We start from the raw sequence: 25,893 nt of genomic DNA, 5'->3' as shown, positions 1-25,893 counted from the left end.
ATTAAACATAAAAACGACCATACTGGGTCAGCCCAAAGGTCTATCTTGCCCAGTATTCTGTCTTCTGACAGTGGCCAATGCCAGGCGCCCCAGAGAGAATGAACAGAACAGATAATCATCAAGTGATCCATCCCGTCACCCATTCCCAGATTCTGGCAGAGGCTGGGGCCTCTAATAGCCACTGATGGTCCTATCCTCCATGAATTTATCTAGTTCTTTTTTGAATCATTAGTGGTTTGACCTTTACAACATCCTCTGGCAAAGAGTTCCACAGGTTAACTTTGCATTGTGAAGAAATACTTCCTTTGGTTTGTTTTAAACCTGCTGCCTATTAATTTCATTTGGTGACCCCTAGTTCGTGTGTTATGAGGAGGAGTAAATAACACTTCCTTATTTACTTTCTCCACACCAATCATGATTAATCCTTCTGCAGAAATTTACATTTTTGGATTATTCTAACCTGGTGCTTAATTGGCGTGTCCAAGGAACTCAATTAGAAAGAGATCTGGCGACCATCTTACCAAACTCTGGGCCTGATCCTCAGTTCATGCGGATCAAATGCTTCACTGAAGTCAAAGGACATACATCCACTTGCACCTACTGAAGATATGGTTTTCAGTATCACATGAATTATGACTCAATGTTATACTAATCAAAAAAATATGAGACAAGCTTCAAATGGCTATTCTACAAACTTAGGCTACTATAATCTTTGTATTGGAAGGCAAACTAGCATTCTGCTGTGACAATGCAGGTCCAGGTCCCCAAAGGGCAAACAGAAGGTTCAAGCCTCAAGAATGAGCAATAAAACTAACTGATTGTAATACTGCACACTAAAGGTATATTGAACAAGCTCTTATATGAAGGCTTGTAATGTTCTCCACTCGATAGTCATTATGAGCTATGTATACAGCAGTGATAATCAGGCATCAGTCGTTCAGGACACAACTTAGTGATCAACATTACCGGAAAGAGCCACAGTAATGTGAATTCATGGTTTCATTTATATATATTCATAAAATTTCTCACAGCAAAATGACTGACCAAGTATTCTACAATTGGTTAATTATATAGCAAAAGCATCCAAATTGGATAATAATGTAGCTTAGTTAATAGTTAAATCACACAGTGTTTTAATATGTGCTGCAAAGAGCTGCAGAGATATATTAAAGAACACTTGCAGCTCCCGAGCTTCAGCCTGAGTCACTGGTATACACACTATGATTACACTAGTCTACAATTTTTGAGAAGTCGTCTGCTTCAGAGATAAAATGTGGTATTTATTATGTATTTTGATGTGCTGAATTCAAATATGACAATTAAAACAACTGATTGGGCTACTGTTTCTAAGATATTTAATTTACATTTTAAATGTCTAGTGTATTTGTGTAGATCGAGTTTTTAATCATAATTGTAAACCTTAAGTCTTTTTCATGTGTTTTATGGTTGCTTTAGCATGATAATATTTCACCTGTCCTGTTTATGTAAACTTTAAAATCAGCAAAGGGGTTACATAATAAATTTATTATGAAAAAAGGCAAAAAACTATTATAGTACATAGTTTGTCTATTCAAGTGTTACTGGCGCTTCTTGGCTTCGTCTCTTGTATTCATATAACTGGAGCATCTCTTGTCATGTCAGCAATAGTCCCGCAAGCATTGAATGGCTCCATTTTGCCCTGATAGCATTTTCCATTGTGCACATGTCTGGTGAAATCGCTTGGCCGTGATCTGTGCTCATGCTCCGCAGTTCGTGGATAAAAAATCTAGATGAGAGTGCAAAAATGTATCTTTAGTGACATGTTGCAACCAAGACTTTTGTATGCTTTGAGGAGTTTTCCACAACAAACCTGAGTTGTCTGATGTTGTTCCGAGAAAATTATTGCCACTAACTGGGAAGGTTTCCATGCGTCTTTCTTGCCACGCAGTGCATGGTCAAAATGCATCATCTCGAAGAAGTTACCGAATCTGAGGACAACATGACACTTCCCTTTTATCTTTAGTTCACTAACCTGGAAATTTCCATGGAGGTACCTTGAAGCCGCTTGTTTTTTGTCAATGGCCTTGACATAAGTTTTCATCGCCAGTTTGATGTGCAAGGGTGGTAACTAAATCTTCCTTGATTAAACAATGGTGGATGCGAACGCTTTTCTCAGGCTCAATGCCCGTCAGAAGTGGGCCAATCTTTTCCTTGATGTACGTGGGAATCTCTTCGCACTACTATCCATTCTTCCGCAGAGAAACAGCAGTACTTTGCGTATCCGTCCTGCAGACCCAAGTCAAGAGAGCAACACCTCAAATTGCACCAAATGCTGCACTGATGTTGGGTCAAGTTAAATGCACTCAAAAGTTTTGTTTCATGTTGTCATAGGTTTCTTCACATGGCTGCATGACCTGGAATTGCTGGCAAACATGCCATTATGCGAGCAAAACGTTTAAGATCCGTCTTCGATGAATCAATGAACAGTCTCGCCACTCATCTGGATCGTGAATGATGTTGAGGCTGCCATGCACGCCCAATCCGATGTTGTTTTGCGGCTACAAAGACTCACCTCCATGAAGAAGAATGGGACAAGATCCTTTTGACGGTCACGGAACATGGAAACCCTAACATCACCTGCCAGGAGATTCCACTGCTGTAGTCTGGAGCCCAACAGCTAGACTAGAGCCAATCAACAATTTTAAGCATCATTTTCGTTCTCAGTGACCCAGAACTAGTAAAGTTTGACTGCATTTATTTCAGAAGCATTTTGGCTGTAGAGCAGTGTTATGAATCTGTGTATGTGTGTGTATAGAAAACTGGGCTCATAAACTGTACTACAGCGTCAGCTACACCTCACAGCAGGATGGTGAGCAGTCAAACAGGGAGAGGCACCTCCCAAGTCAGCTGTTCACATGAAAGGAGCTTCAAGTAAATATTCATTGTCCAGCCCAGGAAAAGATCATGATGGACCATTACAGTTAACAGAAAGACATTGAGACATCCCAGCTATCAAGAGGGATTCCCCCCCCCCATTTAATAAACATTAGTCACAATGAGACAGGGGTGGGGGGGAGGTAAGTCTTTTAAAAACAGGCTTGAGATGAAGGTTTTTATCCAGTACTTGAGGGACAGTCTTGAGGCAGGAGGCTGTCTGTGAAACTTTGATCGCTCCAATAGCGAGGAGGGGGTGCACTGAGAAACTGTTTTAAGGCAATAACTTATATTAGAAAAGGAATTGTATCTATTACAGAAACATGATGCCTGAGATTGCGTTTTTATGTGCATTTACTATGTAATTTCTACCTCTGCTTTCCATGTTTCATCTTTGAATCTCTAGTTTTTCTATTAAAAAATTTTGCCTATATTTTTCCCAAGCAGATCTCTGGTGTGCAAACTGTGGTGTGTGTCCTCCAAAGTGAACTGATAACTGGGGGGGCTGGTTTCATGCCAACCAGAGAGGAACAGTCTCAGTGTCTCATACTTAAGAACTCTGGGAAGATGAATTTGGGGAAATGATTAAGTAAATTAAACTTCTGACATGATGCCAAATACTCTTTAATTAATCCTGATTGATAAAGGCAGATGGTTGTGTGGAGGGTATCGCTAAACATGGCTGACAGCAATTTGCATTTCAAGGAGAGAAACTGAACTGTGTTCCAATCAGGATAAGCCACCTTCATGTTTCTGGGTGATGACAGTAACTAGATCCATATTAACATCCCACAAAGTTGCCTATTTGGTCTTGACAAGCACAACTCCCAACCATTATACCTCAGAAATGTGTGTTCTCAGCTCTTTTCTCATATGTAAACCTAAAACACTGGAAAAAAGCTCTTTCCCACTTATGGCATGAAAACTATAAATCTTCTCCATTAGGACTGCAGATGCAATTGCTAAGTCAAGGAGAGGCAATCTAGACTAATTCTCCAAAAAGTGCTGTAAGATATCTTCACACCAAAGTGGTGCCTTCCTAAGGAGCACCATAATGAGATGGGTCCAAACCTTTGGACATCTGGATCCTTCCTAGCTACTCCTACCTTTCACCCACGGAGCCTTCCACGATCTCACCTTTCAAACACACACTACTCCTCACACAAAAGTGTTCCTATGTTTCTCTTTCTTAATTCTCATGTCAAGCTGGCATAAGGTATATTTACAGTACACACTGCAAGATGGCAGACACACCTTTGAAATACTGACATTCATGTCATTCCTCTCCTCGCTTTTCCATGGCTTTGTAAACACACATTATGTGTTACTTTACTTCTATTGAAGAAATGAAATTTATATTTTAAAATAACATTGCTATACACAAGCAGAGCTAAACAGGCTACCCTGTTCTCTGCTCTCCACACTGGCTTCCCATAGATTACTGGCTCAAGTTCAAGGTCTCAGTAACCGAGTACATATCCCACATGGTTCTCCATTTGCCTAAGCCATGCCTTCAAATCTACACTATTTTTAGCAGTGTGATGTCCTGCTGCCTCCTAGCTGCTGGACCCTTTCCCCTCTGCAGGAAAAGATGGGCATCGGGGGGGATGGTACCAGCCCTGGCAGTGGAGAAATGCTCTGCAAGCTCCCTGCAGCTAGAGCCTCTCACCATTGAGGAAAAGACTCCAGCAGCTCTCCATTGCTAAAGCCTTTCCCCACTGCAGGTAACAATCCTGGCAGGGGGAAAGTCTTAGTGAAAGCCCCTGACAACAGGGAGTTGCTGTGAAACCTTTCCCCGCTGCCTCACTTCCTGCCAGGGCCTTTCACTGACACATGTAGCTACACACTGCAGCAGGGGTGAAGCCTGCTTTTCAGTGTGGCATGCAGCTACATGTACCCCACATGCTGCCAAAAGTGGTGTGTAGAGTAGATGTAGACTACCACAAGGGTAAAGCTAGCCTGTGGTGCTCTGAACTGCCTTCTCTAACAAACACTTAGCAACATGTACACATATAAAATACCCTACCAAACAAAACACTACACTGCATGCGCAATTCTCCCCTTGGAAGAGAAGAAAGAACTAACTACATGAGGCAGATGTTACTAATATCGCTAAATAAATGACTGGAAAGCACTTAGATACTATGAGGTTGAGAGCAGTATAAGAACTTCTGTAATACCTAACTTCTGGAGCACTTTTCATCCATAGATCTCGGAGGGAATAAAATTATCCCCCTTTTACAATTGGGGAACCTGAGGCACAGGAAAAAAAGTGACTCACCCAGGATCATCCAGCAAACCAGTGGCAGAGCAGGAAATGAAATGTAAGTCTCCTGGATTCAAGTGCAGTATGCTATCCACAGGGCCCGAGAGACTAGGCTAAAACAGCTTCAGCATGGGACACGATTCTTGTATCTGTATGAGTCATACCATCCTCCACTTCCTTAAACGTGGTTCAGTAAGCAAAAGGCAGATGGTCGGGATAGAAGAGTGACAAAAGATTTTATAGAAAAGTGATTAGGGAGTATATTTTCTGTTCAAAAATCATAACTGCTCCCAGAATCAAATCTGCCTATTCAGAAAAAACAAGCAGTAAAGACCCATAGGGAGGAATGAAGTACACGGGTAATTAGAACAAAACAGTCTTACTGCTTTAAAAAGCCTGCGGAAGGAATCACCATGGCAGATCATTTATTAAGTGTAATAGACATGAATTCTAGCACAGAAAAACTGTTGAGGCTTTACAGATCTGTCTCCTTAGATGTAGCCTGTAATCCCCTTCCCCCCACCCCACAGGATGCACCTGTGGTTCTTGAGTGTGCCTTCTGGAACAGTCTGGTTACAGGCCACGTAAAAGTCTCTAATGCAGCATTTAATCCCCCTTGCCAGAGAATACTTTGGAGATTTAGCCCCTTTGCACTGAGTAAAAAACACAAACAGAAAGCCTCACAGCTGCTGTGCAATTCAGCTGCATTTGTATTGCTGACTTTGTGCCACAAATTTGTTAAAGAATGTTGTTTGCATTGAAAGAGCCGTTTACTTTGTTTATAAAAGGGCGTGGAATTTGGAGTAAGTCTTGTGAGCCATACACGACAGTTTGTGTGTAGACAGTTCACGTTGCACACACGATTGTTACAAACGCTTTGAGACAAATAAGTTGCAGTCATGGATTCAAATGTGATTGTAACAGCTTGAAGCACCAGAACTCGTTTATCAACTTTTAACATGGCTATTCTGTTTTTAGAAATTTGGCAGGAGGAATAATCAATTAGAATTTATGTAGTTCTTGGAGAGAGTATTTGGTGTAGGAGACACATCTGGTTGGCTCAAAGACTAGAGTACTAGACCATCCTACAGTAAGTCTTGTCGTGTTGGAATACTTGGCCTCTTTCCTTACATCAAAGGTTAAACCTGTGGCAAAAAGATTTTTTTAGATGAAGGGCATTTGGATGAAATCACATTTTCTGCAACTGCCTAAATCATCTCTTTCAGCCAACATTCTCCTTTCAATTTCCAAACTATCAAGTTGAACTACTCTGTTTCTTGAAACAGGAGTCATCTTTGGCTATGTTCATGTCCAAGTGGTGGAAATAATGGCCTTTTGATTGCCACTGCTATCTAGAATTTCTTTGGTGGCTTGGGCCATCGTGATGTAATGATAACTGATTAAGATTCCTTCCTTATTTTCAGAATCATCCTCCCCAATGTTACGGTAGGTCTAACTAATAATATGGTAAGGTCTTTTGAACATATTTTCTTTGTTAGGAAGAGGTTTTTGCTGTGTTCCTTTGTGGTACTTTGCCTCACTTGATGTCTGTTCAGCACATTCCTTGTATTCTGTTGAAGTATTCAGGGTGCGGTGATGGGATGATGCTCCTTCATGTCTGAGTCCTCTTTCCTTCGCATTGAGAAGTTCAGAGGGCAGGGGAGCATGTTTTCAGTGTTAACTTGTTCTCAGCAGTGGTTGGGAGAGTGATCTCACATGGGTTGAGCCTTCCAGTCTTGAACTAATAATGCTGCCTTGCTGAGGCAGTGTGGTGAGGGAGTGCTCCATCAAGAGTCACAGACAAGGTGTAAACACCAGAATACTGCCCTGAGGGTCAGATGTTGGCATGTCTAACACAGAAAGAAAGCTTGTTACCTGCCAAAAAAAAAAAAATTAAAAATGTTCAATAATTTGATGTCTGAGTGTTTACAGCTGGCAAGTGTGTCGCAGAGCCACTATAAAGGGTGTGGCCAAACCAGGTATGATTTCCTGGCAGTAAAATTCAGCTACCTCTGGTTACACTGGAGAAGAGACATGTGCAGTAATTAGGACTAGTGAATGTTAGGATTTAAAATACCATCGACAAAGTTAAGTTGCCAAAAGACCAGTAGAGAATTGGCTAATTAACATCAAAGCAACCATTAAACATGCAAAGCTTCCCCTTCCCCCCATACACAGCTGTGCTACTTCCTTAGCAGATTTTGACAGCAAAGCTCGAGACATGCAGGGCCTGTTGTCAATTGGAAGATGGAAGCCCTTTTACCACAAACATACTGCACTTCAACCAAGAGCTATTTTAATTAATATTAGGACAGAATTTTGACATCTTAAAACTAGGGTACTGAACTAATAAGCTGCATCAGATCTCCCATCTAACTTCTTCATAAACCAATTAACTTATCTATGTAATGATACTGTATAAGCAATATAAAAAGCAACACTTTTATTTCTCTAGTTTTAAAAATAGATTGAATTAGTAATTAATCTGGATGTAATGTGCTACTCATTATTTCTATTTCATCCCACTGGCTTGTTTTCCTTTGGACAGAGGAAACCATTATAACCGATGAGCACACAACAGCTCTTTGATCACAGAAAAGTTAGCAGTGTGTATATAAGTTGCATCCAAGAACAGGGGCCCTATACAATGTCCAGAGTCAGAGCTGTTGAGAACCACAATCTTTAAGGCGCTGATCAAAAAGCAAACCATCTGGAAAACCAAATGAGCCAACTCTATCCTGCATGCCAATTTGCATGACTGACAAAAACAGATCTGTTATATATCTGTCTTGTTCAGTAATGTTTGATGTCACAGTTTTACCAGCATTCTCTCAGATTCTACAATTATTTTAAATTTTTACTCTTTAGAAGGGCATTTTTTCCTCTATAGGTGCAATTGGTGTTGGTATGCAGAGATACACTTTTCTTGTTGTATCTTGCAAAATGAAAAGTTGAAAGTCAGTGGCATTCAACTGAGGTTTCATGTGTTTTTTAAAATTCCTTCCTCTAAAGTTTTTATAAGTTATCTACTCTACTGCAGAGCTCTACACAAAGCTGAGTATTAAAAAGTCTTCACTTGGAAGGTTTAAGGGCTGATATTTAATCAATTGAGAATCGCAAAGCAATGCACAAGATCAGTGTTAAAACGTAATGTGCTAGGATAAATTAAGATTTTAATTGTAATTTTACATTAAAAATAATTCACCAACATGTAATACAGTCTAGTGTTTATTGTATGTTATGGAAGGTACACTTGAATTTCAAAAATTTAAAACATATAAAAAGTGGTTAAGGGGTAACATTTTTTATCAACATCTGATAAATGTGTAAGAATGTTTATTATACAGCAGGGTACAATGGTAGTGTTAATGCCAACAGGGCACTATGGAAGTTAGTCTAAAAATTTTTCCCACTTTGCTTTATACAAACAACACCACTTGCTGTTGTTTAAGAATATCGGGAGAGGATTGCTGTCTAAGGATAAGCAGCCCTATAACATTTTTAATGTTATATAGTGTCATAGTACTTAGTTTAGTGAATGTTTCAAAATAAAGAAAAGTAGAAATGCTGTAATTACTTCACAGAAATGCACATCCAATTCTTGTTTTCAATAAGAACAATAGGTACAGATTATAACTTTCCCTATATGAAATAATTTACACACAGATGAAAACTAGAACACTATCTAAAATAATCACTAAATCCATTTTTCTTCTTGGAAATAAACAAGCAATTATGGTTTTGCATGATCAAATATCAAAAACATATAGCAGAAGTAGTGTTTTTCTTTTAGAGATAACCGATACTCTAAAAATAAAAAAAAAAAGTAGTATTTTCCATGAATGTGCAACCTAAAATCAATCAAGCTCATATTGTAGTACAACCATATTAAGAAACCACTGATCAGAAATACAACCTTATGGAAGAAAGTTTATAATCCACAAAACTGTTTGTCAGGCCATAAAGTAAAATAGCTCCACAGTTTACAGGTAAAACTGAGGCAACATAGATGCGTGCTATGTCTTTAGTAAGTAGATATTTATGCAGAGGATGTGACACTTTGTTTGTAGACAGCATGGTATGCGTTTCTCAGCAAGACATAAGGGAAACAAGACTCCAACAGATCCATTGTCAGGAATGGAGACTCCTGCACAATCTGAAAAATACCAAAAATGTATCAAGATTCTCTAATGTTCAAAAATAAACTATCAGTTGATGAGAACCATCTACACCATTTGATTACGATCAGCCTGCACCACAACAGCATTTATATTTCTTAGGCTTAAAAAGGAAAAGGCAAGTACTGCAGCATGTTCATCCCACAAAGTCCTTTCAAGTACAAAGTTTAAGCAAACAGATACGAAGCTTTTCAAAGCTAGTTGCAAATACTTCAAACAGGCTTGTGACACTAAAAGAAATGCTCAGAGCAGACTGTCTCATGGGTTATCCTCACTGTTTAATTTGCACTAATTTAATGTGACATCAGTATAAAGCTGTATACACTAATCAATCGTGAAAGTTACTTGAAGATTTCTATAACGTTTTCTGGCATTTCTAGGCAACACAGAGAAAAATAATACTCAACAGTAAAGTACTTGTGGGGAGGGACGGGAGGAAAAAAAATCAAAAGAACTTCAGTTCTTAATGTCATTCTACTGTCATGATGTCAAAAAGTATTTCTATTGGTTGATGAGTTACAACAGCAAGGGTGTCTGTTAAAAAGGCCTTTCTTGTTAGGAGTAACAATGAGCATGAGAACTTACCATGTCTAGCAGTAAATAAACAGATTCTCTGTTCCTTGTAGTAGTTTTGTCTGTCTCCTGACCAATTTTCAGTAGACTAGATGATGCAAGCTACAAAAAAAAAATATTGAAAAAAACAAACATTTTAAAATAAAAAATATATATATATATGTATATATCATATATTTTTGTGCTCTAAGTTGATCAGTTTTTGCTATTTTTGTTACATTTATTTTAACTACTCTCCCTAACCAGTGTAATTATTAGTACAACTTAATACATAATGGAAAGGAAATACCATGACTACATTACAAGCGTGCTTTCTGCATACTGTGTTTTGCTCTGCTAGTCATGTGCGTGTTTTGTACAAATTGAAGTAGTTTATCATTAGCAGTATTTGACGTATATTTGAGGAGAGAAAAAACATTATTGCACAGAATTTCTGGGTGAAATCCTGGCTTTCACGAAGTCAGCAGTTTTGTCACTGACCAACTTTTTCCTTCCAATGTGTATGCAAGTTTATGTACTTTTCTTGCATAATCAATACAAATAATTTTTTTAAAATTTATCATTCCATATCCGGGTCATGATGTGGTGGAGAGGAAAAAAAAATCAAATGCTCAAACTCCAATACTACGTATAATTAAAGAAATGCATACATTATTATTTTATGACAATTGCCGGTTAAAGTGTAGGCAAACTAAACGACTTGTTTCAGTGATAAAGGCCCAGATACAGCAAAAATGAAAGCACCTGCTTAAGTCTTTGCAGGATCAGGGTCACAGACTTCAGTAAAATATTTTGATCACAAATGAACTGCTAATTTTATTTTCATGAACTGTAGAATACACAAATAAGAAATAAAATTCGTTCAACTTCCAGAAGCAGAATTTTCAAGATATAGTACGTGCCAATGAAGCAGCAGCCCCATGTCTAATACCTGCTCACAAATCTAAGTTTCTGAGTTGGGAATTTTCACTTTAAAATATTCTTGAAGACTGAATCACCAACCCTTACAAAAAAAGGGGTTAATACATTTGCCAAAAGAAAAAAAGTCTATTTTTAATCTAAGGTGATAGTATTCACATTTCAAAAAATCTTTTAGAACATTCCCATATTTAATTTCAATTGGTAAGAGCAATTAGGTTATCTAGTACATTCCTTTATCAGAAGATAATTATTTCCCACAGTATATTTTCTTGAGCTCCAGCCCTTCTCAGGCTAATCGTGGAAAAAAAATAATTCTTTAAAGATAAGAATTTGGAAGACACCAAGTTGAATAAAATAAGGTCAGTGACTACACTACTTTAATTACAGCCTGAACAGTCAAAGAAAACAGGTGTACCTTCTAGATCACATGACCAAAAATGAAATTCTTGTAGGAAAAATGTTTTTATATCACATGAAACTGCACTGCTTTCCTTTGCTTGCCAAGCATATACAACTTGACATGACTATTTTTCTTTTCATCTTTTGCTACCAGCAGCTGCAGCAGACCATATCAACTCATGAGGTCAATGGGTTAAGATGCTTTTTTTCTTCCACAAAGTAACAATGTATTACCAGAAGTGAGACATTTTTTGCAAAAAGTACCGCTCATTATACCTCTTCAACTGTTAAAGATAAAGACAGATTCCCACCTCCCCAAATTCACACAAAAATATGTTTAATTTGCCCAAGTATGGCTGTCATTTCTGACCACATTTCTTAAAGCTGGCCATCCAAAAACAAAGGCACTCAAAATCACTGGCTATTTTTGAAAATTTAGACCAGACTATCTACTTGGCAGTCTGTCATTTTAACTTTATGTACCTCAGAAGTGCTGAGAGCCAATTTTCAAGATGAATTTCTATTTTGAAAACACAATGAAATATGCTAAAACTCATACCAAAAAAATCCCCAAACCATAAACCACAGATGTATGTATTTGACAAGTTATAAAGATCTGATCCTAAAGCAGATAAATGCTGGAGATAGATTTTTGAGCATGATGGCAAGTCAGGTCGTTCTGGATTAATCTAGATATACTAAGCCAAAACATAACATATCACAGATAAGACCTGGACTTCCAGTTCACCCTGAAGACACCACTAATTCTCTTACACAAGTTTTCTTGGCTCTCTAGAGCCCTATACTCCACCTAATGGTTACTGCACAAACAGAACTTCAACGTCAAAAGAACAATCCAAAAGATACACCAAGTCAGCTAAGGTTACTTGTTATGACAGACTAACATATAATAAACTGAAAGTACAATATATCTTGTGGAAAATCTCTTAGAGCTTCAGAAGGATATAAACTCTGTTTCCAATCTTGCATTACAATCTAGAAGATCATGTACACTCTCTCTCTCTCTCTCTCTCTCCACACACACACACACACACACACTACAGAAATGCTACATGAGTTTCAGGCTCAAGTTTAACTTTCATGTAATAGCATATCAACTGATCGATGTTTAACCACGTCTTGTAATATCACACATTTAATCTATACACATCTAAGTCTGTACTATCCATTTGTATTCTGTGTATCAAAATTAAGACAATTTATAACAAGTTTAAATATAAATGAGAGTCAAATAGGTAGCTCCTTAAAATTACATTTTCCATCTAAATTTTGAAAGTTATCTGTAGACCACTAAATCAGAGATTAATTTCTTAAGAATAAAGTACAACTATCTACTCCTGACACAAAGTTTAATAAAAAAGGTTAGATCTTCAAGAAATACTTATGACTAAGAAAGCTGGGCAAATAACTGATTTTTTTGGTTTGGCCAGCAAAAAAAAAAAAAAAAAAAAAAAAAAAAAAGGGCAAATTGGAAAAGCCCATTTCAGGGTCAGCGAACACACCCACATATGTCTGAGTCCCTTTATAACCTTTGGCCCAGAGGTTACGGCCTTTGCCCAGGATGTGGAACTCCCAGGTTTGAATCCCCACTCTAGAGAATGGACTTGAAGTTAGATCTCTCCCTCAGCTATTGGCTATTCTAGAGCAAGTTACTCTCAATCTCTCCTGTTGAAACTGTTCCACTTTGTACAAATTTTTAAACAGTCACTGGCCAAAGAGAGAGTGTGATGATGATTCTATCGCCTAGTTATTAAGGCACTCACCTGGGAAGTAAGAGATGTAGATTCAAATCCTTCCTCTGAATCAGGAAAAAAGATGATTAGCCTATAGCCTGGTGGTTAGGATGCTCACCTGGGAGGCAGGAAATCTGATTTCAAGTCCCTGCTCCAGAGTGGAGATTCAAACCAGGGTCTCCCACATCCCAGTGCTCACGCACATAACTAAAGTTAATGGGGGGGAAGGGGTGGCAGAGTGCAAGCACACACTCACTTTGCTGACTCTGGAAAACATTTTTCCAGCCAGAACTATTGGGTTGAATTAGCAAATGGTTTCAGATGCACCGAAACGGCATTTTTCGGCGCATAAACCGTTCACTCAAAAAATTTCACTCAGCTCTAATGATTAACCAACTGATTGTGTCCCCATGTCAGATTTTCTCCAAATGAAAATGAAAACTATGAAAATGCTACTGTGAATAATATAGCCTTCTTCTCTTTAGCTTAAGACCAAAGGGAAAATAACTACCAATACTAAACAAAGTACATATAAACTGTTACATAAGAAGCAAACAGAAATTGCAGATCAATTGAAGTCACTTCTATTAAAACCTTTATAAATATTACAATGAAGATTACTGTAGCACTCTGTTCTATGCATGGGGAATACCACAGTAATATCTGTTTGCAAAGGCAAAATGTTGAAGGTTTTAATAGTGACCATTGTACATCTAAAAGGCAAGTCTGAATTGCAACAAAGGTTTAGGGTTTTGGTTTGGTTTTTTAGTCTGATTTTTGTAGCAGTCAACTCTGGTTACCAAACTGTACATACAGCCAAAAATTCTTTAAGACGGTCTTCAATGCTTCCCTTGTGGATAGTAAATAAAGCTGCAGCAATCTGGTTGATAGCTTTTGCCAGACAATGTATGTTGTTGCAGTGCCCTAAACAAAAACACACAGACACATTATTACTTTAGCAACACTCTCAAAACCAAATGATTCTTTGAATGTTTTAGCCAACAGGAACATAATTCATAACTGCAACAGGGTCAAGGTTTTGCAGTGAACTAACTTGAAATCTGCTAGCAATTGTGAGAGTGCTTTGGACCTCAGGGCCACATTCAGTTAAGAGCTTATAAAGGAAACACGTTTAGAATTAATACAATGAAATACACTATTTTACTCCCATACTGCAGGTAAGCCACACATAGCATACTAAAAACAACAGACATTTATTACAACAAAGGTTCACCTTATGCTGCCCTTGTAAGGGTCATTAAAAATCACAAGGTGAGATATTTCAGTGTTTAAATATTACATGGATTGAACTTGAAATCATACAGGTAATGAAAAATTCAAATCCCTTCCCTCCTAAGGGCTATGATTATCACTATGCTTGGGAAAGATCTCAGAGACTCTTGGAATGAAGGGAACAGCCATGTATTGGAAAAATACTTAAGTTCCTGCAAAAATGAAAGATTTTGTAACTAATTGGGCATATGGGCATGTACACACGGCATCTTTCAGGTTCAATGAGCACAGGATTATTCATTTTCCATGTGGTGGTTGTGGAGCAAGGAGATCTCTTGGATAAAGTAGGGGAAGGACCTCCATTTTCAATCTGGATTTTACACACATCTGGAGAGGAGACCAGTCCAGGATAGGGTGTAAAACAGTCTGTCCTCTAAAACTTTGTCAATAATTCTCTGATGGGTGAACACAAGTAACAGCTTTTGGTGTGAACAGTTTGCATGTCAAGACTGAGAGAGACTGCTTTTTCTCTGACTGGAGGGAAATATCTGAAGAGGCATTGTGGTAGACAGGGAAGGAGAATCTGACTGTGAAACTGGCATGAATGATCTCTGCTCATCTGTCAGCAGGTGACTGGTCCAAGTTTTAAGGAAAAACTAATCTCTGGCAATTAGTTTGAAATTTGGCTAACTGTCAAGATCTCAGTCTTCTGTTAGCAGGAGCAAATATGAAGGTTACTTTGGGTCTGGCCCTCTGCCAGAAGACACAGAAGGAGCCCTTGGTCTTGAACAAACAAAGGGGAGGCACTCAGATATGGCAAGAATATCTTGAAGTCTGTATTTTTGAGATAACATTTTCCCTCTCTTTTGCTTGGCTTGGGAACTGAAGCTAGGTCAAGTCTAAACTTTTTAGAGGGCCATATCCAGGATTTTGCCAGAGCTGAATGGCACTAAAAGGAGCACAGCACAAATGAGACTGAATCTCTAGCTTACATCCAAAGCCAAATGCTATACTTCAGGATTGTAGAACACAGATGTGAAAAAAAGTGATAAAAGAAGGGACAAAAGCCATATAAAAAGGGTTAAGTGTCCTGCTTTTAGTTTTGACTAACTCAGATGTAATCACCCAAGAAAAGGAAGCCCTGTATATCCAAGGCAGGTCATGGAGACAGAGTCCTTTCTTCAAGGATTGCTTGTCCACCAGGTAAAGGAGATTTGCCCCCCTGACAAAAATAAATCTCTTTTTTGTTCAGTCTCGAGACTGAGGCATCCACCCGAGCCTATAGCAAATTTGATGTGTTTATCCTTCTGATGTTGCACAGTCAGTGACAAGTCCTGATATACATTTTTTTGTGCTCTGGGTAGGATCACTTAAAGGCTCTGGGAAAGTTAATGCACTTCCACCTTTTCCCATTTTAAAGGCTTTCTCTTAGGGTCATCACATTTGCCTGACTCCTTCTCAGAGCTGCTAAATGGAAGAGTCAGACTGCCATTGGAAGAGAAACTGGTGACAGAGGGTATTTTCTAATGCAATATATTTATCAAAATATAAACAAGGCCTGTTCATCTTGAAGAGAAGTGATCAAAACTACATGAGCCACTCCACTACAGTAAGACTTAGACTGCAGCTGAGAGAGTCAGGCCTGTCACCATGACTCAGTTCCCTTCTCTAGTTCTTGGGCTCTCTCTTCTCTTTTAGTACACTTTCTGGGCCTCTCTCCTCCCTGTCCTCTGAACATTTAATCTGGCAAAAGTTTCCAGCCCTTACTGGTTTTGAAAAAAGCGTCCCAAAATGGAAAACAATGCATTTCTGGCTTTCCAAATCTGCAGATAGCCTGAACCAATAGGTCTGAGGGTTACGAATTGTTCCCCCTATTCATCTAAGTAAAATGTTCACATTTAAATTTGTCATTAGCTACACCTAATTTCTGTTCATTACAGATAATGCCAGAAAAGATGCGTGTATTTGCAGAGCTCAGACTATTACTCTTCACTTACTATCTAAAAGTTACAGTGTACATACCTATGCATCTTGACGATTAAAGAAAATATGTCCCCATCAAGGAAGTTAACATGGTTGAATTAAACAGAAGCTTGAAATATAAATCTCCACAAAAAATTGTGTGTACATAATAATACATGGCAATTGCAATCTTCTGCAGACTTAATTGTTGTATGCACAAGTGGCCAGCTATGCACACAAAGATTTGAAACACGGGATCTTGTGCATCTAAAATTATTACACACACTGTTTTCTTTAATTTGATATTCAAAACTTTAGAAATTTTGGCCTTTCCCTTGCTGCTTCTACTAATTCTGGGAAACCTGGGGAAGGAAATGATTGATAAGCTAGATGTCCTATGTTAATTAAGCTTTGTCCTGTGCAGGATATGGTGCAGATTCTGGTAAAGACCAATAAAGAAAACTCTGTGGATCAAGTGAATGGACACAGACTCCACGTATTCCTATGTGGACCATGGTACACAGCACTGAAGGAAAGTTTGAACTGTTGAAAAGTGATGTGTGTGTGTGTTGGAGCAGTTTTGACAATCTTTTCTGTTAAACTTAGTTTTGCGTGAAAGAGCTAAACATTTTTTTGTGTGGATTACAAACAAAGAATTTCCTTGAGGCAAAGATCTTTTCTTTAAATAGGAAAGGAAAGTAGCAAAAGATTCCTTAGAAGATGATTCTACTTACAATTCAATCCTTCTAGATTTTTAAAAAAAATAATTTTATTCTTAGTAGCTGAGATATTAAACTATCAAGTCATATGAATAGGCACAAATCCAAAGTAGCAGTAATAAATTAACAGTTACTAAAACAACACATATGCTAATCAATTTAAATTCTTAAACTAATCAAAGTGGAAAATATGTTTTAGGTTATCTGCTGTGTGAGTTAAACATTAACCCCTAAAGTGCATAGTCTAGGACTATGTCTAGTCTTCAGAATTTCAAGTGGACTATATTGATTTTTAATACATCATATTTCAAAACAAGATTAAGGTAAATGATTTTTAAAATTGTGATTTAGATTCAGTTCAACCTGACTGTTAGATCCATCCACCATAAAGCATATGATAATAAAATATAACTAAATTCTGCTACTCCAAAGTGCAAATATTTGACAAAAAAAAACACTTAAGATGCATAATTGAGATATTTCAACATGAAAATATTCATACTGAAAATTTACCACCACTAAATGAACAGTACCTTCAATGGCAGGGCTATATTGAGACATCACGTTACTGGCCAAAGTTGGCAAGGAGACTGCCACAAAGACCATGAGAAGGCAGGCGATTTTATATTCTTCTTCTGGACTAATATTTTCTGAAAAGAAGAAGAAATTCCTTAAATTTAAAAGCTACTCTGGGATTTATCCAATGGCAACTGAGCAGAAAGTTGCCTTTTTGGGTCTGTCATGATTCATGTCACATTTTCTATACTATTATTGTGGCCACTTTTAATGGGATTGTAAAATTAAAAAAAAGTCAAGTAGTGAATTACAGTATCTAGCACACTATTAATGGTCAGCATGTATTGACTAACTGATGATAGGAAGTCACTCCACCCAACTGCAGAAATAGATGGGAATTAAAATACGAGACCCCAACACCAAAAGGAATGAGCTAAAATAAAATGCTATGTCCTGTTTACACAATTTAACTCCATCATAGTTACTAGAATATGTTGTAGCTAGAACTATCAAGGGACGAGATATCAGAATCACACAAATGTTAAATAATATTTATTAATGACATTTTAAAAAGCCATTCAGGTAGTTTGAACCCAATATGTGATTAACTGTTAAAATAACACGGACAAATGTCTTCAGGAACTTAAATGTGTTTTCCACCTCTACTGAGAAAATGGAAAAAATTAACTTTAGGTAGGATCTGTAATGGTTCATGCTCTATAGACGTCCAGCCAATAGCAAGAACAAAGCAAATAAAAGAAGTATTGATAGATTTGTGTTACCACTGTTTCATCAGCTTTTTCTTTTGTACGGAATAATCAAAGTGTTTGATAAGAAACATAGTGAACAAAATGAATATCTGCCAAATAGCTTTAAGAAATCCATTTATTTTTACTCCTCTAAATGGATACTGTCATTCAAAAAAATTGAAAAACTGGAAGAATTTGCAATGGCCCTTTAAAATATATGTCGTAGAATCTGAAATTGTCCCAACACGCCTTGGATGCTTTCACAGACATAGTTGAAAATGTTTTTGTCTGCCTTCATGTTAATGTTTGCATAAAACACAACCTTCATATACTTCACAATATTGGTTTGTTAACTGCTTTGTAAAATCTAACTGACATTTTAAACATTAAAAGTAGAGAGGAATGGATTTAACAGTTACTGTGCATCAAAAAATAGACTATTTGCCTTCTGTTATCCTCAACACAACCCCATATTTTCCTTTCCTTAAATGAATCCAGTTTTTTCCCCAAAGGCATTATATTCATCCATGTTTTACCTATTATCCATTTCTACAGCAGTTTCCCCAATGCAGCTGGCTCACAAAACTCATCTACATATCAGTGCATTTTATGCAGCACGCATAGCAAATGCTTAAGTTCCGAAGGAAAATTCACCTGGCAATGTATGTGGCTCATCTGAGGCAATACAGAAGAGCCAATAATCCACCTACAGCTCTTTGCCTACTGCTGCAAACATCTGCACACGTTTCTAGTTTTTTTTTTTTTTTTTTATATATCAAAAAGAGTCAAAGTGCATTGCTAACTATACTTTTTAAAGATTATATGATTTGTTACCTGATTTTTGGGAAGACAGTGCTACAACCAATGCAGGATCAATCTCACATGGCAATCCAGCAGCAGATGACAGCTCATATACATTCATTGCCACCTGAGACACAATATAGCTATTATTACAGGGTGAAAAACACTAAATGTTTCCTAAAAATCTCATTTCTGAACACAGCTGTACTGAAATGTTTAAACTGCAGAGTTTGAGAACACTAGGGAATTTCAGTCTCTGAAATATGATAAAGAACCTTTGGATTTGTATTATGTCTAACCTAAACTGAACAGCTGGTTCAGTACTTGGTGTGCTAGGAGGTTATCATGTCTTGCTGTCAAGACAAATGAAGGTTTTGTAACTTTCCTCAACTACCTCCAGCACACACATCTTAGCATCCAGTTAGCTCTTCTAACTGAAAGGAAAGATGCAGAAAGTAAAACTAACAAAGATGTAAACAATCAGATCAGAAGTGTCAAACAATGTTTTAAAAAGTATTTTAAGGTAAATATAGCCAATTAAGACCATATGCTGATACAGTGTTGCAAATTAAATGCACAAGAGTGTGGAAAAAGTTAATGGCCCTATAATAATGTTAAATTAGGTGAACATTTTCAAAGTGACAAAAGATTTTGGGTGCTCAACCTAAGACATCTTAAAAGGGTCCTCATTTTCAGAGGATGGGTATACAGAACTTTCTGAAAAATTAGGTCCACGTAGGGTGTCTCAAGTTAGGAACCCAAAATTCACTAGTTACTTTTGAAAAATCTTAGCCGTAGAATGTTGTACCTCCTATGTATTTTATATTAAAACCAGTGATTCCCGATTTTGTTTTTGTTGAAAACCTCCTGCGGGACAGACTGACAGGTAAACACCCAGATTCCGTACTCTTTTACATCATGTTCTGAAATATTTGCCTTTTCTCCTGTTCATTCTCGCTCTCGTTCTTTAATACCCCTTTAAAAGTAGATTTACTACCCTTCACACCTCTTGTACAATAGCTAATTTTTAATCATTAAGGCTAAGAGCTTAGTAAGACTTAAAAAGGATTAGACTTTTAGATGCTTAATGAGAATATTCACAGTTAAATTTAGCATTAAAAAAACCAATTTTTTTCCCCCTCAGAAAGACAAATTTTCATTCTTCTGGCTTAAGCCAAACAATAGCCAACATGGGAAAAACTCTCCCTTTGGGCTGGCTACTCCATAAAGGCCCACTACAGAGTGCCTGGCATCCTACTCTGAAGCATCTGGTACTAGTTTTAGGACACTGGATCAGATTGGCTTCTGGTCTGATCCAGTATGCAAGTCTCCAGTCTCCCAGGAGAGACTGCATATTTTTGTTAGAAGCTCAGCCACTTCATTTTCAGGTTCTTTCCGAACTCCTGCAAGTAAACAATCCTGCTTATTTATCTACCTGTTCCAGCACCACCTCTTTTGATATTTCAATGTCTGGAAGTACCTCATCTTTATTTCCTAAAACGAGAAAGCATCTTCCTAACATGCTCTGTTGTGAAGGTTGATACAAAGAAATCATTTAGCTTCATTGCAATTTCCCTCATCTTTTTTAATTGCCCGTCTACTCTGGTAGTTGAGTAGGCCAACCATTTTTCTCAGGAGCTTCCTGCTTTTAATATCTGTTTAATGCATTTCATATTTTTTTTATGTCATTCAATATTTGCTCTTCTAACTCCCTTCTAGCCTTCCTAATTTTTAACCTTACATATTACATGCCATAGTAGCTTATGTTCCTTTTATTGGCTTCACGAGGAGGACTGCATCTCCACTTTCTGACAGATACTTCTGGTTTGAATAACCTCTATAACCTTGACATAAAACCATGTTATTTTTTCCTTGCCTTCCTTTTTGTTGTTGTTTATTGGTATACATATCTTTTGACATTTCTGTTGTAAGCCTTTTTAAAAAAAAACACATCTGGTGCTGTAAGGCTTGACATCACAGGATTTACTTATAGTTTACTAGACTTGTACAGTTTGAAGGAAGGCGATAAAGTGGCACAAATATCTTTCATTACAAGTTGGTATATTAATAAAGTACATGTGTTTGGCAAAGTTACCCTATAAAGTGCCACTTTTTATAGTGCTCCTTAAATCTTAAACACACTTAAGCTCTAAAGCTTAGTGTTTATCTTTACCCTCAATTGATCATAGTTTGGTTAGATAAACAATACTTGGTGCTTCTTCAGCTAACAGACACAGGGTTCGGCATTAAGCTTCCTACTACAGGGAACTCCAATAAATCATACTTTCCTTTACACATCTTATTCCTATATGAATAAGAGAGAAACCCACACCCAGTTTATTCTTCTAATGCAGAAATGTCTATGGCTGAAGATACAATTAATAGAGTACATCATTTATAAGCACCTAGAGGATAATACGGTTAATAAGGAAAAGCCAACTTTGATTTCTCAAAAACAAATCATGCCAAACCAATCTAATTTTCTTCTTTGACAGGGTTACCGGCCTACCGGATTGGACAGAGGGTGGGGAGAGATAAAATTTGATTTTTAGTGAGGCTTTTGATACAATCCCATGACACTCCCTAAGTAAACTACCAAAATGCAGTCTAGATGAAATCGCTGTTAGGTGGGTGTACAACTGGTTGAAAGTCCAAACTCAGAGTAGTTATCAATGGTCTGCTGTCAAACTGGGATGGCACATCTAGTGGAGTTCCACAGGTGAAATTCAATAAAAATAAGTGCAAAATACTTCACGTAAGAAAAAATCAAATGCACAACTACGCAATGTGAAGTAACTGGTTAGTGGTAACTGCTGAAAAGGATCTGGGGGTTATTACAAATTGAATGAGTCTACAATAGGATACAGTTACAAAGAAGACTAATATTCTAGGGCATATGTAAGACACAAGAGACAACTGTACTTGGCATCGGTGAGGCCTCAGCTGAAGTACCGTGTTCAATTCTGGGTGCTCCGCTTTAGGAAAGATGTGGACAAACTTGACAGAGCCCAGAAGAGAGCAGGTTTAGAAAAACTGACCTCTGAGGAAATGTTACAACTGGACATGTTCGGTATTGAGAAAAGACGACTGATGGGAAACCTGATAAGTGTCTTCAAATATGTTAAGGACTGCTATAAACAGAATTGTGAGCAATTGTTCTCCATGTTCACTGAAGGTAGGACAAGAAGAAATGAGCTTAATCTGCAGCAAGGGAGATTTAGGTTAGATAGTAGGAAAAACTTGCTAACTATAAAGCATAGTTAAGCTCTGGAAAAGGCTTCCAAGGGAGACTATGGAATCCCCGTAATTCAGTGGTCCCCATATTTTTCAGGGTTGCCCCCACCCAGTACCTCTGTCCGCACTCCCACCTAAGCCAGGGTGGGACCAGGGACAGTCTCGGAGTTGAGAGGGGGACATGGACGGGGGTAAGGCAGCCAAGGCTGGGGCCACAACTGGGGACGGGGTTGGCATCCAGGGGCAGGGCCAGAAGCGGAGCTTAGAGGTGCTTCCTTCCCTGCCTGCCCCCCCAATGGGGGCTGGCCTGAGCCCAAGCTGTGCCCCCCTGCAAACAGTCTTCTGCATCCCCTCTGGGGGGCACAGCTCACACCCCTTGCTATATTCAAGAAAGGCATATATTGTACATACCCTTTTTTGAACGGTCAAAGGGAAGAAACAGTTACGGAAAGATTAGTAACTTTCTTCCATTTGACCCTTCAAAAAAGGGTATGTACAATATATGTACAATGTTCTTCAGGATGTGTTGCAAAGGTGCACGTGAGCTCTAGCGTGCAGTTTCTAAGTTTTATCCTTAGCAGTATTTGTCGGGGCTGCAGGAGTGCCCTCTGCTGCCTTACATGCTGTGTGCAGGCATATAGCAGAGCTTCCCCTGATCCTCCTCAGTTCCTTCCTACTGGAAAGACTGATAGATAGGACATGCAACACATCTCTAAGAATAACAGTAATGGAAAGGTTAGTAAGTGTTTCTTATTCTTCGAGTGATTGCACACTCATGCCACTGAAGGTGATTCACAAGCAATCCAAACTGGAGATAGGCTCGGAGTCTATTTGAATAGGGATCGAAGGATCATTCATCCAAAGCCGGCATCATCTTTAGACTGGTGGGAGATTGAGTAGTGAGAGGCAAACATATGACATGACGACCAGGTTGCCACTTTGCAAATGTCTACTACAGCTTGTGAGCCAAAAAGGCTGGCAAAGCTGCTCTCAATGACCCAACAGTATCCGGAGGCATCACGTTAGTCAATTGGTAACTTAACTAAATTCAACGGGATATCCAAGATGAGCTCCTTTGACTCAGGATACTTGGCAGCCTTTCATGCTATCCACAAACATGATGAACAGCTGTGTCGAAGACCTAAAAGGTTTAGTCTGGTTCAGATGATACGATGAAGCTCTTCTAACGTCTCTACAGCATGAAGCCTCTCCTCACCTTTATGACCAAGTTTTGGAGAAAAAGGCTAGTAAGAAGATTACCTGGTTAATCTGAAGACTGGAAACCACCTTAGTAGGAAACCTTGGGTGCGGATGAAGGTAAACTTTGTGTAGAGAACTGTAGATGGAAGATCTGATATTAATGCCCTCAATTCCCCCAAACTCCTGGCTAATGTAACAGCCATAAAAAATGCCACTTTCCTAAAGCAATAGGGAGCAGGTCGCTAGAGGCTCAAAGGAGGGAGTCATCAACTTTGCTAAGACTAGATACAAGCTCCATGGGGGAACAGGATCCTGCACCTGTGGAAACAGTCTGGGGAGAGACCAGAGGATTGCAACCATGAAGACTGTTGCATAGTGATGGTCAGGTTATGCAGCGAGCCTGCATAGCTGTTCTAGAAACAACTTACACTCTTCCACTATAGCCTGAAATTATTGTTTAATATCATCTGGGAGCTCTCTCAAACATCAGAATTGTATCCCACAGGGTAAAATTGCAGCGCCTCAACAGAGCTTGCTGGTTCACAGTAAAAAGCCATAACCTCCTGTGGAATAAAGTTTCCTTCTGAACAAGTCAAGTTTCTTAGCCTCCTGGGTTTTTTTTTTTGGTTTGCTTTTTGGGGGGGAGGTTTGAAGGGGGAACAGTGCCTGGTGACCCTGCCCCACCCCACTTTCACTTGCTGCAGATACTACCATGAAGCCAGGACGAGGGATGACTGTAAAAATGTTCGAATCCCCGAGAGTACACATTATACAGTACATTCTCTCCACTCTTTTTGCAATAGGTGGCAGGGACAATGCGGTCTGCCAAAGAACCTTAGCAGGATCTACAATAGCCTTGTTAATAGGCAGAGCTATCCTTAATGGAACCACTGATGTTAAAATGTCCACAAGCCCGAGGGACTTTTACTGGACCTCCTCTGGATGGATGTCCAAAGCCAAAGTCATCATTCTCAACAACTTCTGCTGGACTTTGTAGTCATCCAGCGGTGGGAAAATTGATTCCACCACAACAGCTTCATCAGGTGATAAGGAAGAGGATACCAATGGCTCTTGGGGTTGATTCTTTTCCAGCTCTTCTTGGGGTAGTTCTTGAGAAGGGTCCTGTCCCTGCCTGGTGCCGGGGCCAGTACATAGGGTGGGCTGCTTATAATATCAATGCTCTTGTCAACCAGCCAAGGAAGCAGGTTGGGAAGGAGATGGGGATGCTCCTGACTGAGGGGGAACCCCCACAAGTTCCATAAAGGCTGCTGATATGGCCTTGGCCCCCAACTGTGCACAGACCAAGGGTCCTTGCAGTAGGTACCCTGCTGGAATTGAAGCTGAAAGCAGGGTGGGGTAGGCACTGCACACAGGTTACTGGACATATCCAGGCTGAGACACATATGAACGCACTTCAGAATCTGAAGAAGAATTTGATTCTTCAGACCATGGAGGAGCTGCCCCCATCAGTAGCGGTGAGGTAGAATCAGATTCTGGAGAAGAGGATACCTGTGAGATCATCTGCAGCTTTCCCTCGACAGTATCATTTTAATCTGTATTCTAATTGACAAACCTGATGGTTCCACAATGGTGTAGTGCTGAAGCTGTGACCATTAGTGCTGATGCCAAGAGAATCTTGAAGTGCCAGGGAAGATGGTACCAAGAGATTCAACAACTTTCTCAAAGCCACAAACTCCTCAGGCATAGATTCTGATTTTGTGGCACCAGGATCTGAGGCAACAATGATGAACCTGGCACATCAGGAGTCGGTGTCACCTGGCCTGAACTAGGCTTTGGAGTCAACAAATTCCCATTTTGAGGCTTGCTCTGCAAAGTGCCTTCTTTCTGAGCGCACCTCCAAGTCCTTAAGTTTAGCTGCCCTATCCTTTTAGGATCAGGGCTTAAACCCCTTACAGATACTGCACCTGTCACTAATGTGAGCCTTCTCCAAGCACTTAAGGCAGCCAGGCAGGACATTAACCAGCACTGGTATGCCACAAGAATGGTAGGACCTGAAGCTCAGAGAACGAGGCATAATTGACATCGGTGCCCAGGTGGGAAGTGGTGTCAAACAATCTTTTTTTCTTCTTTTAAAAGAAATACAGTGGAATGGACATGTGCAATCACTCAAAATAAAAGCATCTCTTATACCAGAGCAGTCCATATGTACTTCAAGTCTGGTATGCGGCCTCTCACAATAGGCCTTATCAGATCCTTAAGGGGAGAATATCCCCTATAACGAGGAGTCAATTGTGCAATGTGGTAAATTTGAGGGACCCTGATCCTGCTCATGCCTTGAAGTATGAGAGTTAATAGTACCTGTTATAGAAAACAAATACAAGTATCTTTGCTCAAGATTATCCAGCTCCTTTTTACAGCTAGCTAGAGTACCAGACTTATCCCCTTGTTCTTGTACAATAAATTAGCATAAAAAGCAGGGATTTATCAGTTTTCACTATACCCTACATGCTCTCG

At 38.9% G+C, this 25,893-nt stretch overlaps 1 protein-coding gene across 4 annotated transcripts in view; it reads right to left on the bottom strand.

The window, feature by feature from the left end:
- Positions 1-8,391: 8,391 nt before the first annotated feature.
- NCKAP1 (NCK associated protein 1) overlaps positions 8,392-25,893 on the bottom strand; it is a 114,275-nt gene continuing 96,773 nt past the window's right edge. For all 4 annotated transcript variants that reach the window (XM_032783792.2, XM_032783790.2, XM_032783789.2 and 1 more), the window contains 5 exons: positions 19,018-19,111; positions 17,452-17,568; positions 13,819-13,928; positions 9,943-10,032; positions 8,392-9,335 (listed from right to left, as the gene is read on the bottom strand). In XM_032783792.2, the coding sequence (XP_032639683.1) occupies positions 9,219-9,335; positions 9,943-10,032; positions 13,819-13,928; positions 17,452-17,568; positions 19,018-19,111 (528 nt within the window). In that variant the 3' untranslated portion in view covers positions 8,392-9,218. The remainder of the gene's footprint in view (positions 9,336-9,942; positions 10,033-13,818; positions 13,929-17,451; positions 17,569-19,017; positions 19,112-25,893) is intronic.

This window comes from Chelonoidis abingdonii, chromosome 10 (genome assembly GCF_003597395.2).
Source record: "Chelonoidis abingdonii isolate Lonesome George chromosome 10, CheloAbing_2.0, whole genome shotgun sequence".
NCBI lineage: Eukaryota > Metazoa > Chordata > Testudines > Testudinidae > Chelonoidis > Chelonoidis abingdonii.
The sequence above is the reverse complement of the archived record's forward strand: the minus strand, read 5'-3'. Positions and strand labels throughout refer to the sequence as shown.